The sequence below is a fragment of the Anomaloglossus baeobatrachus genome, chromosome 5 (genome assembly GCF_048569485.1).
Source record: "Anomaloglossus baeobatrachus isolate aAnoBae1 chromosome 5, aAnoBae1.hap1, whole genome shotgun sequence".
In the NCBI taxonomy this organism is placed as follows: Eukaryota; Metazoa; Chordata; class Amphibia; order Anura; family Aromobatidae; genus Anomaloglossus; species Anomaloglossus baeobatrachus.
Genome location: NC_134357.1, coordinates 441,513,039 through 441,526,238, shown reverse-complemented (window position 1 = coordinate 441,526,238; position 13,200 = coordinate 441,513,039). Strand labels below are relative to the sequence as shown.

At 42.6% G+C, this 13,200-nt stretch overlaps 1 protein-coding gene across 2 annotated transcripts in view; it reads left to right on the top strand.

Annotated features, from left to right (window-relative positions):
• DIDO1 (death inducer-obliterator 1) overlaps positions 1-13,200 on the top strand; it is a 111,315-nt gene that overhangs the window by 92,140 nt on the left and 5,975 nt on the right. For both annotated transcript variants that reach the window (XM_075350418.1, XM_075350417.1), the window contains 9 exons: positions 5,723-6,227; positions 8,684-8,843; positions 9,064-9,180; positions 9,465-9,563; positions 9,886-10,018; positions 10,172-10,658; positions 12,334-12,487; positions 12,583-12,672; positions 12,777-12,972. In XM_075350418.1, the coding sequence (XP_075206533.1) occupies positions 5,723-6,227; positions 8,684-8,843; positions 9,064-9,180; positions 9,465-9,563; positions 9,886-10,018; positions 10,172-10,658; positions 12,334-12,487; positions 12,583-12,672; positions 12,777-12,972 (1,941 nt within the window). The remainder of the gene's footprint in view (positions 1-5,722; positions 6,228-8,683; positions 8,844-9,063; positions 9,181-9,464; positions 9,564-9,885; positions 10,019-10,171; positions 10,659-12,333; positions 12,488-12,582; positions 12,673-12,776; positions 12,973-13,200) is intronic.

Sequence of the window (13,200 nt, the reverse complement as noted above, 5' to 3'; positions counted from 1 at the left end):
TCCATAGACTTGTATGGACGACGCACTGTAACGCAAGTGTTTGCTTTGCATCCGTTGGTCGCCGCAGCGTCGTTATTTTGACGCTGCGTCGGGCAGAGGGAACGCAGCATGTAACGTGTTTTTGAGCGGCGGAAACCTTTATTTTTCACTGCGCATGCTCAATTTTTTTTTTTTTTTTTAAATCACAGAAACTTTATTTTGTTTCTCGGTGGCCGAACGTTCAGCTGAGCAGCTGGCATGTGAGAGCTCTGAGCTGAGCGCCCGGCCGCCGGCATGTGAGAGCGCTCAGCTGAGCGCCCGGCCGTCGGCATGTGAGAGCGCTCAGCTGAGCGCCCGGCCGCCGGCATGCTAGAGATGAGGAAACAAAAGGCGCAAATAGGGTCTTACCCGGCAATAACCGTTTAGAAAAACACGAATGAGAACACTCACCTGATGAGGTTGTGCCAGTCACAACCCCTTGAAAAGCCTGTGAGTGTCAGCGTGGTTCCAAGCAGCGGCCCCGAGATGATCGTGACAAAGATTTTTATATATGTATATACATATATGAGAAACGGGTTTATGCCGCGCTCAAGAATCACTGTATCCAAGGAATTTACTTTAAAACTCTTTTTTTATTTCAGTTCCAACGCGTTTCAGAGACATATACCGTCTCCTTCTTCAGGGAAAAGAGAAAATGTCATTTTCTCTTTTCCCTGAAGAAGGAGACGGTATATGTCTCTGAAACGCGTTGGAACTGAAATAAAAAAAGAGTTTTAAAGTAAATTCCTTGGATACAGTGATTCTTGAGCGCGGCATAAACCCGTTTCTCATATATGTATATACATATATAAAAATCTTTGTCACGGCCGCCGGCATGTGAGAGCGCTCAGCTGAGCGCCTGGCCGCCGGGTGATCAGCTGATCGTTCACAATAGTCTGCTGCCGGTAAAACTGTAAAGAAGAAAAAACAAAAAAACTTTCCGTTTTGTATGATCCGTTGCATCCGTTGTGCCATTATATGCAACGCATCCGTTGCATCCGTCACACAACGCAATGCAACAGATGCCGTTCAACGCAAGTGTGAAACTAGCCTTCTGCAGTGATTTGAAGCGCACATGCGCTGTCAAATCGCTGTAGAATATTCAGCATTTACGTGCGAAAAAACCCTTATCGATGCAGCACAGGCGCTGCTTAAGGTGCTAGGTTTGGTTTAGATTGCAAAAATATGGTGACAGGGTCCCTTTAAGTGATTTACTTTGTTATACATCGTTGGATTCATGGTCTCTGCATCCCTACATCATGCTGCTCTCAGATGAGGTAGCAATAACCAGCTGACAGATTCCTTTTAAAGCACTACTCCAGCGTTTTGGTTGTTTTTTTTCATCACTGGTTTTGGTGCTTTTAATTTAAGATTAAGATATTGGGTCGCTGCCTTTTACTATCTTATACTCATCCTTTGGCGTTTTTACTTTCTATCACCGTTGCTTCCATCGGTTTCCGGCATTGTTTCATGGAGCGAGCCGGAGGTAACTCTTCAATACAAATCTGAGAGCCTTGTTCTGACTTTCATAGAGTTGCATTGAAAGCTGTAACTTCGGACATCCAGCCTGTCAGAAATTGTGATCACAAGATGGCACAGTGGTACCAAAGCGATGCTGGAAAAGGTGAAACTGCCTGAGGGTGATTAGAAGACCATGGGCAAGAAAGGACAATAGAAAAAACCTCTGGAGTGGTGCTTTTAATCTAAACAAACCTTTCTTCCAAAGGCCATTAGGCAATTTAGCTGGATAAGGACTTTTTTTTTTTTTTTTTGTAGGATGAGCTGTAGTTTTAAATACTAATGGAGGAAACACTTGTGAATAATGGCACAAATAGGCTCTTATCTGATGAACAGTGGTATAGACAGATTGCGCTCACCTGCTGTAGCTGTGTAACATACCATAAGCAAAGGAGATGACGCTGCTGCAGATCACTTGTGTGCACTCTGTTGAGGCAAAAGAAGAACGTAAAAAAGTTTTTATTTCTGCACCACTGTTGAAGACTTCAGAATGAAAAAGTCCAGGAAATCTCAATACATCTGGAGGAAGAAGCTGGATCGCTTTGAAATATGTAGTATATGTAGCTTCCAGTATCCGTTGTTTCAGATACTGCACCTCTTGTATCTTCACTGCATAGACAATTGCCTTCAGATAACCCCAAAGATAAAAGTCTAAAGGTACCGTCACACTAAGCAACTTACCAGCGATCCCAACAACGATAGGGATCGCTGGTAAGTTGCTAGGAGGTTGCTGGTGAGCTGTCACACTGCGACGCTCCAGCGATCCCACCAGCAACCTGACCTGGCAGGGATCGCTGGAGCGTGGCTACACGAGTTGCTGGTGAGCTCACCAGTGACCAGCCCCCAGCGCCGCGTGGAAGATGCTGCGCTTGGTAACTAAGGTAAATATCGGTAACCAACCCGATATTTACCTTGGTTACCAGCGCACGCAGCTACACGTGCAGAGAGCAGGGAGCAGCGCACACTGAGCGCTGGCTCCCTGCTCTCCTACTTACAGCACACATGGGGTTAATTACCTGATGTGTGCTGCAGCTACATGTGCACAGAGCAGGGAGCAGCGCACAATGCTTAGCGCTGGCTCCTTGCTCTCCTACTTACAGCACACATCAGGTTAATTAACCCGATGTGTCCTGCAGCTAGCTACATGTGCACAGAGCAGGAGCCGGCAGCACAGGCAGTGAGAGCGGGGGAGGCTGGTATCGAAGGTAAATATTGGGTAACCAAGGACAGGGCTTCTTGGTTACCCGATGTTTTACATTGGTTACCAGCCTCTTCAGAAGCCGGCTCCTGCTGCCTGCACATTTAGTTGTTGCTGTCTCGCTGTCACACACAGCGATCTGTGATCACAGCGGGACAGCAACAACTAAAAAATGGCCCAGGACATTCAGCAACAACCAACGACCTCACAGCAGGGGCCAGGTTGTTGCTGGATGTCACACACAGCAACATCGCTAGCAACGTCACAAAAGTTGTTCGTTAGCAGCGATGTTGCTAGCGATGTTGCTTAGTGTGACGGGGCCTTTAGGGAGTCAGATCAGGAGACCTTGGTGGCCATTCAACTGGCCTACGATGACCAATCCACTATCCAGGACACTGTTCATGTAGGAATGCTCGGACCTGGCACCCATAATGTGATGGTGCACCATCACATTATGGTGTGTAGAGCAAAAGAGTGGAGGCTGCCAGAAAAGTCTAGTTTCTTTAATGAGTAATTCTGCTTTTGACTTGAATGCAATGATAGCTGGAGATTGGTTTGAAGATCATGTCAGTGGTGCTAGGAAGAAGGCTTCACAAGGAAACTTGGAATACAAAATCCCATAAATGCATAGTTGAATTTTACAAAAACACTTGGACCATATAAGTGTGAATTTCACACTACATATGGTCTAGGAACAACTCCATATTACATATGATTACCGGAGAACAAAGGAATAAAGAATGTAAACCCATATATACACCATCTTTTTATATATGGTTTGCATTCTTTACTACTGGTCTCCTGTAATCATTCACAAGGGAACTTGTTTGTGATGCCCATGTGAACAGTCTTCGTGGCCTAAATGTGTTACCACAGACTTTTCTCCATCAAGCGCTTTTGGAATGTTATTGGTCTGAAATTGCAAAGGAAGTTGCCAGTAGCAGATCGTCTTGATTTCCATGCCCATGTGCATTCAGTGTTGCAAAATATTCCTCAGACAACTGTTAATAACCTCTTTACTAGCAGCCAAGGAGAGTGTGTACTTGGATTTCTGTGTGTGGCACCCATACTTATAAGGGTTGTCCCATGAACAAAGTTTATTTTAATCAATAGATCTTATAATGATGATGATAATTTCCACAATTAGATGTGTTAAAAAAAAAAAAAATGTTCATGTGCTGAGATAGTCTTATATATGTGTCCCTGCTATGTACTGTGTAATGGCTGTGTCTGACCGTACAGGAACATGGTCTGATCATACCACAGCTCCTGGCCTAGGGAGGAAGTAAAAAAGTATACAGACATTACAGCACGGGATCACAAATTATTCTTTATTTGAGGTAAAACATTTTGTAAAAAGCAGGTAGGGAAATGCCTATCTCACAAAAAGAATCAGCTGTGATCCCATGCTGTCCTCCTATGCTGTCCTATCTGTGTACTCTTGCAGAATGGCTCCAGTGGCTAGTGTGAATTCTGATTAGGTGTGATGATTGCATGTTTAACAGAATGGAAGACATCTTAATGTGGTTAATGATGGACTGAAACTAGATTAGACCTGAGATAAACCTAGTAGTAAGGATGAGTTGGGATTCATCCATGTGTACAGCTGGTGAGGTGAATTTTGAGTAGGCTAGCAAGATTTTAATCAATAATGGTGAAGTAGGTTATGAGTGGAGTATGCTTTTGTGTGTAATTATTTTAGTTGATGTCTGGTTTGTCTGACATTCTGATTTCTTCTTACCCCTATATATGGATCCACTAATGCAGAATTTTTCCTATGATGCCACAGTATCATACTGTTTTACCCTACTTAATAGTTGCAAGTGATAGATATGGGACATATTGCGGCTGTCCCTTGATGTACCCAGCAGAGTCTGTGGTGTGTGCAGCTGTATTTGCTGTATATACCTCACAGAGACAGTCTGTGACTCCCATGTGATGTGTATATATACAGTCTGTCTCACCTATGTCTTGTATATTTTGTCAGTCTTAGTATTTCCTTTTTCTTTTCTCCTGTGTGATGTTTATACAGCAGTCTGTTTCCTTTGTGTATACTGCAGTGTCTGTGTTTTTTATGTGATGTATATACAGCAGAGTGTCTGGGTATTCTATATGATGTGTATACAGCAGTCTCTGTGAATCATATGATGTATATCCTATGTGATGTATACAGCAGTCTCATTATATCACTGCTCTTATATAAAGTAGATAATATATACACATTTATGCAGTTGTGTAAAAGAAAAAAAAAACTTCCTTTACTGCCCAAATCAACCAACCACAGCACAGCTTTCATTTTACCAGCGCAAGATACAGAATGAAATTTGCCCTATAATTGGTTGCTATGAACAGCAAGGATTTTCTTTTAGTTTCATAACCTTTCAACCATATCTTTAGCTGCAGGGGAGACAGAGACAAAAAGGGTAGATTTGGGTGGAGAGGAGTATGAGCGCTGCCACAAGGGATTTAATAATGTCCACACATTAGCCCATGTACTGCATGAACTGGTTGTAAGACTGGAAATCATTTGAGTAATTTCCTATAATGAAGGGTGGAAATGTATATATGAAAATGAGCTGGAATTAAATTAATTAGAGCGAGATCATGGATGGCAACATATTTGCAAAAATTAAATAAACGCGCTACTTTTAATATTTTATAAGCAAATTGATTTGTGCACTAAAATACGTTCTGAGTGTTTTCTAGTTTTTTAAGGATCCAAGATTACAGTAGTCAAGGGCCTGTACTCTGAACGTTATATTATACGATGCAGTGGAGGACCCGCTGCTCAGGTCACACAACCATTTACATTGTGTCTGCAGACCTCAATTTTTTTTTTTTTATTTATTTTTTGTTCGTTACATATTCCTTATAGTAACATTCACATTAACTCTTCCTTAAAGCCATCATATTACCACATCAACCCCATTGGCCTCCCCTTTTTGCTATGGACTGTATTACTGACTTTCATTTTATTTTCTCTTTCAGCTACAGAGAAAGTTGAAGAACCAGAAAAGAAACCGGAGATTCCAACCCCTCCTGTTAAAAAGCCACCTCTTTCCCCTACATCCTTGGTGATGAAGCCAATCTCTGCTCTACCAAGAATTCCAATGATTAAGAAGATCTCGCCACCTTTGGTTCCCATCAAGCCGTTACCAACACCAGTTATGACCAGCAACAAGAACCTAAAAACTATCAAACCCAAGCCTGTTCCTGTCCCCAGTTATTCTACTATTAGTAAATTACCCCCAATCCCCAAGAAAACTCAACCATCATCGTCTCCAGTTGCGCCAGCAAAGACAATCACCAACTCCTTGCCCAAAAAGCCATCTGTTCTTCCTACTAATGCAGCTTCCACCTCTATTTCCAATGCAAACTCTGTACCAGCATCAAATTTGTCCGCCAAGCCGACATCCAACCCCTCACAACAAGGTCCTAATGTTCAGATGCGGCAGAACATTCGGAGGTCACTGAAGGAGATACTCATGAAAAGGTGTGGGAAGAAGCTTTGGTGTCTTCACTAGTGTTATAGTCAGGATAAGAGCCAGAAAAAACTATAACTAATAGATTTAGGCAGGATGGGGATGATTAGTTATGTGGAGAGAACCCCTGTGTGCACAGAGGCCAAGCTTACTGTGGAAGGTTAGCACTCCTCACTAAGTTCGGTACTGGAATTCGACAAATTATTTTTGTTCCGGTCCTGACAAAAAAAAAAAAAGGTCCCATCCAGTGTCAGTATTTCTAAGTAACCTACAATTTTACATTAGTCTAAAGGTACCATCACACTAAGCGACGCTCCAGCGATCCCACCAGCAACCTGACCTGGCAGGGATCGTTGGAGCGTCGCTACACGGGTTGCTGGTGAGCTGTCACACAGGCAGATCTCACCAGTGACCAGCCCCCAGCCAGCAGTGATGCTTGGAAGCGATGCTGCGCTTGGTAACTAAGGTAAATATCGGGTAACCAACCCGATATTTACCTTGGTTACCAGCGCTTAGCGCTGGCTCCCTGCACTCCTAGCCAGAGTACACATCGGGTTAATTACCCGATGTGTAGTCTGGCTATGTGTGCAGGGAGCCGGCACTGGCAGCGTGAGAGCGATGGACGCTGGTAACGAAGGTAAATATCGGGTAACCAAGGAAAGAGCTTCTTGGTTAACTGATATTTACATTGGTTACCAGCGTCCGCAGAAGCCAGCTGCCTGCACATTCAGTTGTTGCTCTCTCGCTGTCATACACAGCGATGTGTGTGCTTCACAGCGGGAGAGCAACAACTAAAAAATGGCCCAGGACATTCAGCAGCAACAAACGACCTCACAGCAGGGGCCAGGTTGTTGCTGGATGTCACACACAGCGACATCGCTAGGAAGTTGTGCCTCTGCAGCGATGTTGCTTAGTGTGACGGTACCTTAAGGTTAATATGTTGTGCGGTTTGTGTAATTATTGGCACAACACATCTCCATTTACAATCACTACATGCACAACCTTAAGGTATGTGCACACATTCAGTATTTGCAGCAGAACAATCTGCTAATACTGATGTGTTTGCATGAAAAACCGCCTCAGATACATGCATCTTTAATACATTTTTTTCCCCATTAGTTTAGGTTAACTCTGCATTGAAAATGCTGAAAGTACTGACATACACCAGATGTAAATATTCTACAAATCCGCAAGGAAAAAAATAAGCAACATGTACATGAGACTTCAGGAATCTCATTCAGTTTGCTGGGGCTAGGAAATCCTTCAGATTTTAGGATAACATAGCAAAACTGCTGCGTCTGCACAGACCGTTTAATGTTGCTGAGTAGCCCTTGCCATTCCCATTAAGGTGAATAAGGTTTCCAGAAATCCAGGCATGAGCGGCAAAAACAACTCAATTATATGTATGAAGCATATGAATGACAATTTTTCACTAATCTTTTAGGGAACATCAAATGCAGGATGATCTATATGCTGTACTGAGGATACTACATAACATGTATTGATCTTATCTGCCGCCGTATTGGCTTCATTGAAGGGATTGTCCTCATCAGTTGATGGCAGTTTGACACCGGGCACTGCTACTGATCAACAGATCCTGAGGAGTCTTATGTAAACTGTACGGAGTCAGAAAACTACGGTGCTATACACGGTAGTGGCCATTCTCAATTACTGCAGTTGCGCTGCAGTAATCGCTTGAATCGTAGCTGAGCGCTGTAGCACCTGAAGCTGAGCACAACCCATACATCATGCACAGGACCGTAGCAGTAAGGGTCCACACACTACTTCCATCCGGAGACTGCAAACTGATGATCAGTGAAGTGTCGGATACCCACTCATCTGATATTTATGATCTGTCCTACAGTTATTACCTCCCTTGTAAAGGAATTAATTACAAAAATGAGAGACTATTAACTAATTACAGTATGTCCAGCTGCTTAATTTGGAATTCTCGGTCCAAATACAAATTGGTTGCAGGTCTCCTGACCCGAATGCCTATGAGGATGTTTAGGTTGAGTCAGGAGATTTACGGCTGGTCTGTACAAATTGCGATACACGGATGTGTGAAACGGCCCTTATAGCCTGTTAGTCCTGTAACACAATGCTTAAGAGTTCTCCAGTAAAAACAAGTTATGTATCCATAGCATAGGTGATAACTTGTTGATTGGTGAAAGTTTGACCGCTAGGATCTACATCAATCAGCAGAATTGCACATTTTTATCTTTGATAGGACACTTTTATCCCCTTTACAAAATGCCTGAACGCTGCTCCATTCATTTTCGGTGGGGTGGAAAAAGCAAAAGAGCAGAGATAAAGAACTATATAGTGGCGATTCTGCATGTGCACTGTTGCTCCTCTAATGGGAATAGAAGTTCCCTATCTGTGAATAAATGTTCTCTGATGAAAACAAGTTAACCCCTAAACATACAAGAAATACAAATTTCTTTCCTTCCCCCTTTCAACACAGGATGAATGACAGCGATGACTTGGTAATGACAGAGACCGAAGTCACCAGGATCGCCGTAAACATTGAAAAAGAAATGTTCAACCTCTTTAAGGATACAGATAACCGCTACAAGAGCAAGTACCGACACCTCATGTTTAACCTGAAGGATCCAAAAAATCAGGTACAACCACATAGACTTAATATTTTATTCCTTTGACCTACAGACTGTCATTAATTGCTTTAGTGCCAATAAAATTTTCAAGTACTACAGACTAAAATATAAATTCACTATAGATCAAATACAACAAGCAGTTTATATCTAATGCGTTGCCTAAGCTGTGGTGTTTTGTGATAACATGTTACATTTGAGATGTAATCTAAAAAGCATCCTCTACTTTTAGGGATTATTTCATAGAGTCCTGCGTGAACAAATCCCATTGCCTAAATTAGTGCGCCTAAAGCCTGAAGACCTCATATCAAAGAAACTTTCTTCCTGGAAAGAAGCTGGACCTAACGCGGTGTGTTGTTTTCATATTCCTATTTAGCATATAATATCAATCGATAAAGCCCTCCTCATTCTGATTACTGAGGACCCTCATTGGAAAGGAGGTTGTTTACTTATGATAAACTGTTTCACCTACACTCATTAGAAAGCATCTACTTTGTGAAGGGTGTGCCGACGCCATGCTAGCCTCCAATATGGAGGACAGATTATGAAAGCTAATAACTCCTGTTTATCAGTCATGATGAGCACTAGGCTTGATGTCTAATTGTCTTTTTTTTGGCTCCCTCATTCCATTAGAGTGCAATCCTGAAGATCAAGTCTCGAAGGGGAAATAAATCCTCTCCCAGGAACACAGTCGATATGGAGGAATCTCCTCCAATGTCTGATAATGAAACGGTGGGTAATGGATATGAATGGAATAGATTAGACCTCCTTTAAGGTGTACATATATTGCATATCCTTAAGATGTAATTTCATCTTATCAGAGCAATCTTTTATTGATGCAATCCTACAAAGTTCATGCGCCCAAGTAATGCATGCAGAATCAATAGCTGGGATTATAGGCGCATGAACTAGGATAGCTGCCAGCCAGAAAGGCTCTGCTTTTTGAGGGGTTGTCCTGTTCTTTTGAATTATATTGTTCTGCTTCCTAATTTTGTTTAGATACTTCTTGTTTGAGAATTGATTGATTCATTGTGACATGTATTGTCTGCTTTAGGAACCGCAAGAATCTGCCCGGCCTCCAGAAAAGAGCAACCTTGCTATGCCTGATGTGTTCACAAGCATGTTAAACGACACAACAAGCCAGCACCGTGCTCATCTGTTTGATCTCAACTGCAAAATATGTACAGGTGAGGGAGCCATGTATTTTACTTTATTCTCCAGCCCAATAAAAGAGAACTTAAAAGTTGTCTTTCAAGATTATGCAAAGCTAGTCAAGTAAGATACAATGGTTAAGTTGCGTTTTGGGGTTTGGAGATTACTTATGCATTCTCTTTCTACAGGTCAGATGTCTGCTGATGACGAGCCTGCAAATAAGCGCTTGAAAACCAGTTCTTCATCTATGTCAAGGAAGGTTGAAACAAAACCAGAACCAGAGATTGTAGATGAACCTCCTCCACCGCCTGATGAAGAATCTGCAACGCCTATGGATACTACAGAAGAGGAGACTGTCCCAGAAACTGCCCCACACAAATTGCCTCTCCCTGTTGCATCCCCTACATACCCTGAGCCCATCTTCCCTAGTCCACAACTTCCCTCCACCCCTGTTACCACAGTCACTGTATCTGGTAGAGACCCCAGAAGAGCCATCAGCCGGCCACCCCCTCCTGCTGTGTCTGCTGCCCCAAAGGAGAGCCCTAAACCCACTCTAAATGAGGAGCTTCCAGCACCGCCTCCGCCTCCTATGGTCATCACCACTCCCAAGTCAATTCTGATGAAGCCAACAACATCCGACATCCGCTACTTATCATCCTCATCACCAAATGTCAAGTGCGTAGTCTACAAATTCTTATGGAACATACAGTGCATGTCGCTGACCCTTTTAACATATCCCTACTTAGGCTGGACAACAATGGAGCATGACATATATAGTGTGTAGAGTAGTGGTTCAGATGTAGCACTTTACATTAGGTGTACGTAGTGTGAAATCCATATACACATTCCCTCCATAAGTGCTATAGGGCGGCACAGTCAAAACCAACTCTGCTGTGCCCAGAAGAGATCTCCTGTTTCACATCATCGAGGATTGTTCCTTTTTTAGTGGAAGCTTTTCCTGCTTTCCTCTGATTATTTCCTCTGATTATTTCCTTTATTTTTGGGGGCGAGATACTTGCCATTCTAAAACAACAACCATGTTGACTACAGCCTAACATTATGCTGCTCTTTCTGGTTTAGGATTAGGCCCATATTTGGCAGCTTTTCCTATGGTACTATTTCGGAACCAAAGTTCTGTCCAGCAGAACTACAGAAATTATTAATGCGTTTTAAATTAGCCAGTCTGTACCCTTAAGATGAAATCAGATGTCCACTATGGTCGCAAGACATGAACCCCTGCCTATGAGGCATTTACGTCTGATTTACCCTACAGTGGTGCATGTCGTGATGGGAAGGAAAATGCACAAAAGCATCCCAATTTTTGCTATCTAGATCAAGCTTTACAAAGGGTTGAGGTTTTGGGCCATAGGAAGTGGGGTGTTCTAATATTCCATGCAAAAAAAGGGTGCATATATTTCCTACCACATATAGAGGTGCCCATCAAAGGCAAGCAGGAAAACCTTTCCGAAAGAGACTACATCCTCACATTCTATCAAATCCTGTCTGTCCTGCACATTACTGGTGTCCATTTGTGGGGGGAAAAAAACCCCACTACAATACATAATAGTTCAGCCTACAATAAACTGAAGCAAGGGATGAATGAAGTCTCTGTATCTTGCACCATGTAGTTGCTTAAACCTACTCTTATGGTGCGTGCCCACGATCAGTGTTCACAGCGTTTTGGATGCAGCATGTTTCAGCTGTGTCCAAAACGCTGCGTTGTACAGTACAAGCATAGTGGATAGGATTTCTAGAAAACCCATGCTCACTGTGCTTGTACTGCCTGCAGCATAAACTGACTGACTGCTGTGTGGCTTCCCGAGCATCTCCATTCTTTGCTGCGGAGTTGCAAGCTTTCTCCGCAAGGAGAACACAGCGAGAGACCGCTGCGCCCTGAACACTGATCGTGGGCACGAGCAGCTGCAGTCCCCTTCAGAGGAGACTCATGGCCCCGCAGGTCAGGACGCACCGGGTCCTGATCGTGGGCACGTACCCTTTTGGTTGTGCTTTTACCCACAATATGAAGAGGATCTGAATCCAATTCGTATCCTACGGTCCAGGAAGGGAGCCCTCTGTTTTGCTTAGTTAGATTTTTCCTAGCCTCATCTGATGGGAGTAGTAATATACACATTACAGTTATAGCTGGTTAGAAGATGGTGTGATTTGATGATTTCTTAGTGTGTACAGGGAGATACACATCTGTAGGAAGAAGGTAAAACTTTACGTAACAGATTGTTAGCTCTTGGTGTAATAGTTACTGCTTATTGGTCTATAGTCGTCCTGTAGGATACCATTTGCCTGTGTGTAGCTGCTTGCTGACACTTTTTTTTTCATGGTTTTATCTTTACAGCTTGTCAGATATCCGGCCCAATCAAGTTGGAGATACATCCCTTTTCCTCTCTCGCATGAGTCCGATATGGAAAGGATTCATAAACATGCAGTCTGTGGCCAAGTTTGTCACCAAGGCATATCCGGTCTCTGGCTCTATTGAGTATTTAAACGAGGTTTGTATCCAGTCTTTTATATAAATTGCTATTTTAGTAAATACTTTCCTTCAAATATTCGGTATCTAATGTTCTTATATCTGTGTTTACTGTAGGACTTGCCAGATACCATCCATATTGGTGGTAGAATCTCTCCAAAAACTGTATGGGATTATGTGGGCAAACTAAAATCCTCTTTGTCAAAGGTAGGCATAGTGACCATGTAATTATCTGGACAAACCTAATAATCTGACATCTACGCCTGCCCTGGGCATTCATTGAGAATTTTTATTGTGTTTTTCGTTTCTAGGAACTGTCTTTGATCCGTTTTCACCCTGCCACAGAAGAGGAAGAGGTGGCATACATCTCCCTTTATTCATACTTTAGCAGCCGCGGTCGTTTCGGTGTTGTCGCCAATAACAACAGACACATTAAGGACTTATATCTCATACCATTAAGTGGAAAAGACCCAATTCCATCCAAACTCTTGCCCTTTGAGGGACCAGGTAAGCAGCTTGTGCTTTAAAAAAAAAATAAAAAAAATATATATATATATCCACATCAATAGACAAAGATTAAGGTAAGTATTGAACCGGTGCTGCTCATATAACCAGGAATTTCCCGCTGTTTGATGTCCCTTGTCTTATTTTCTTCAAAAGAAATTGTAATAAATAATTTTTGCAAAACGTTGTCATTGTCTGGTTAACTTCAGAAATTGACATTACATCCACTTT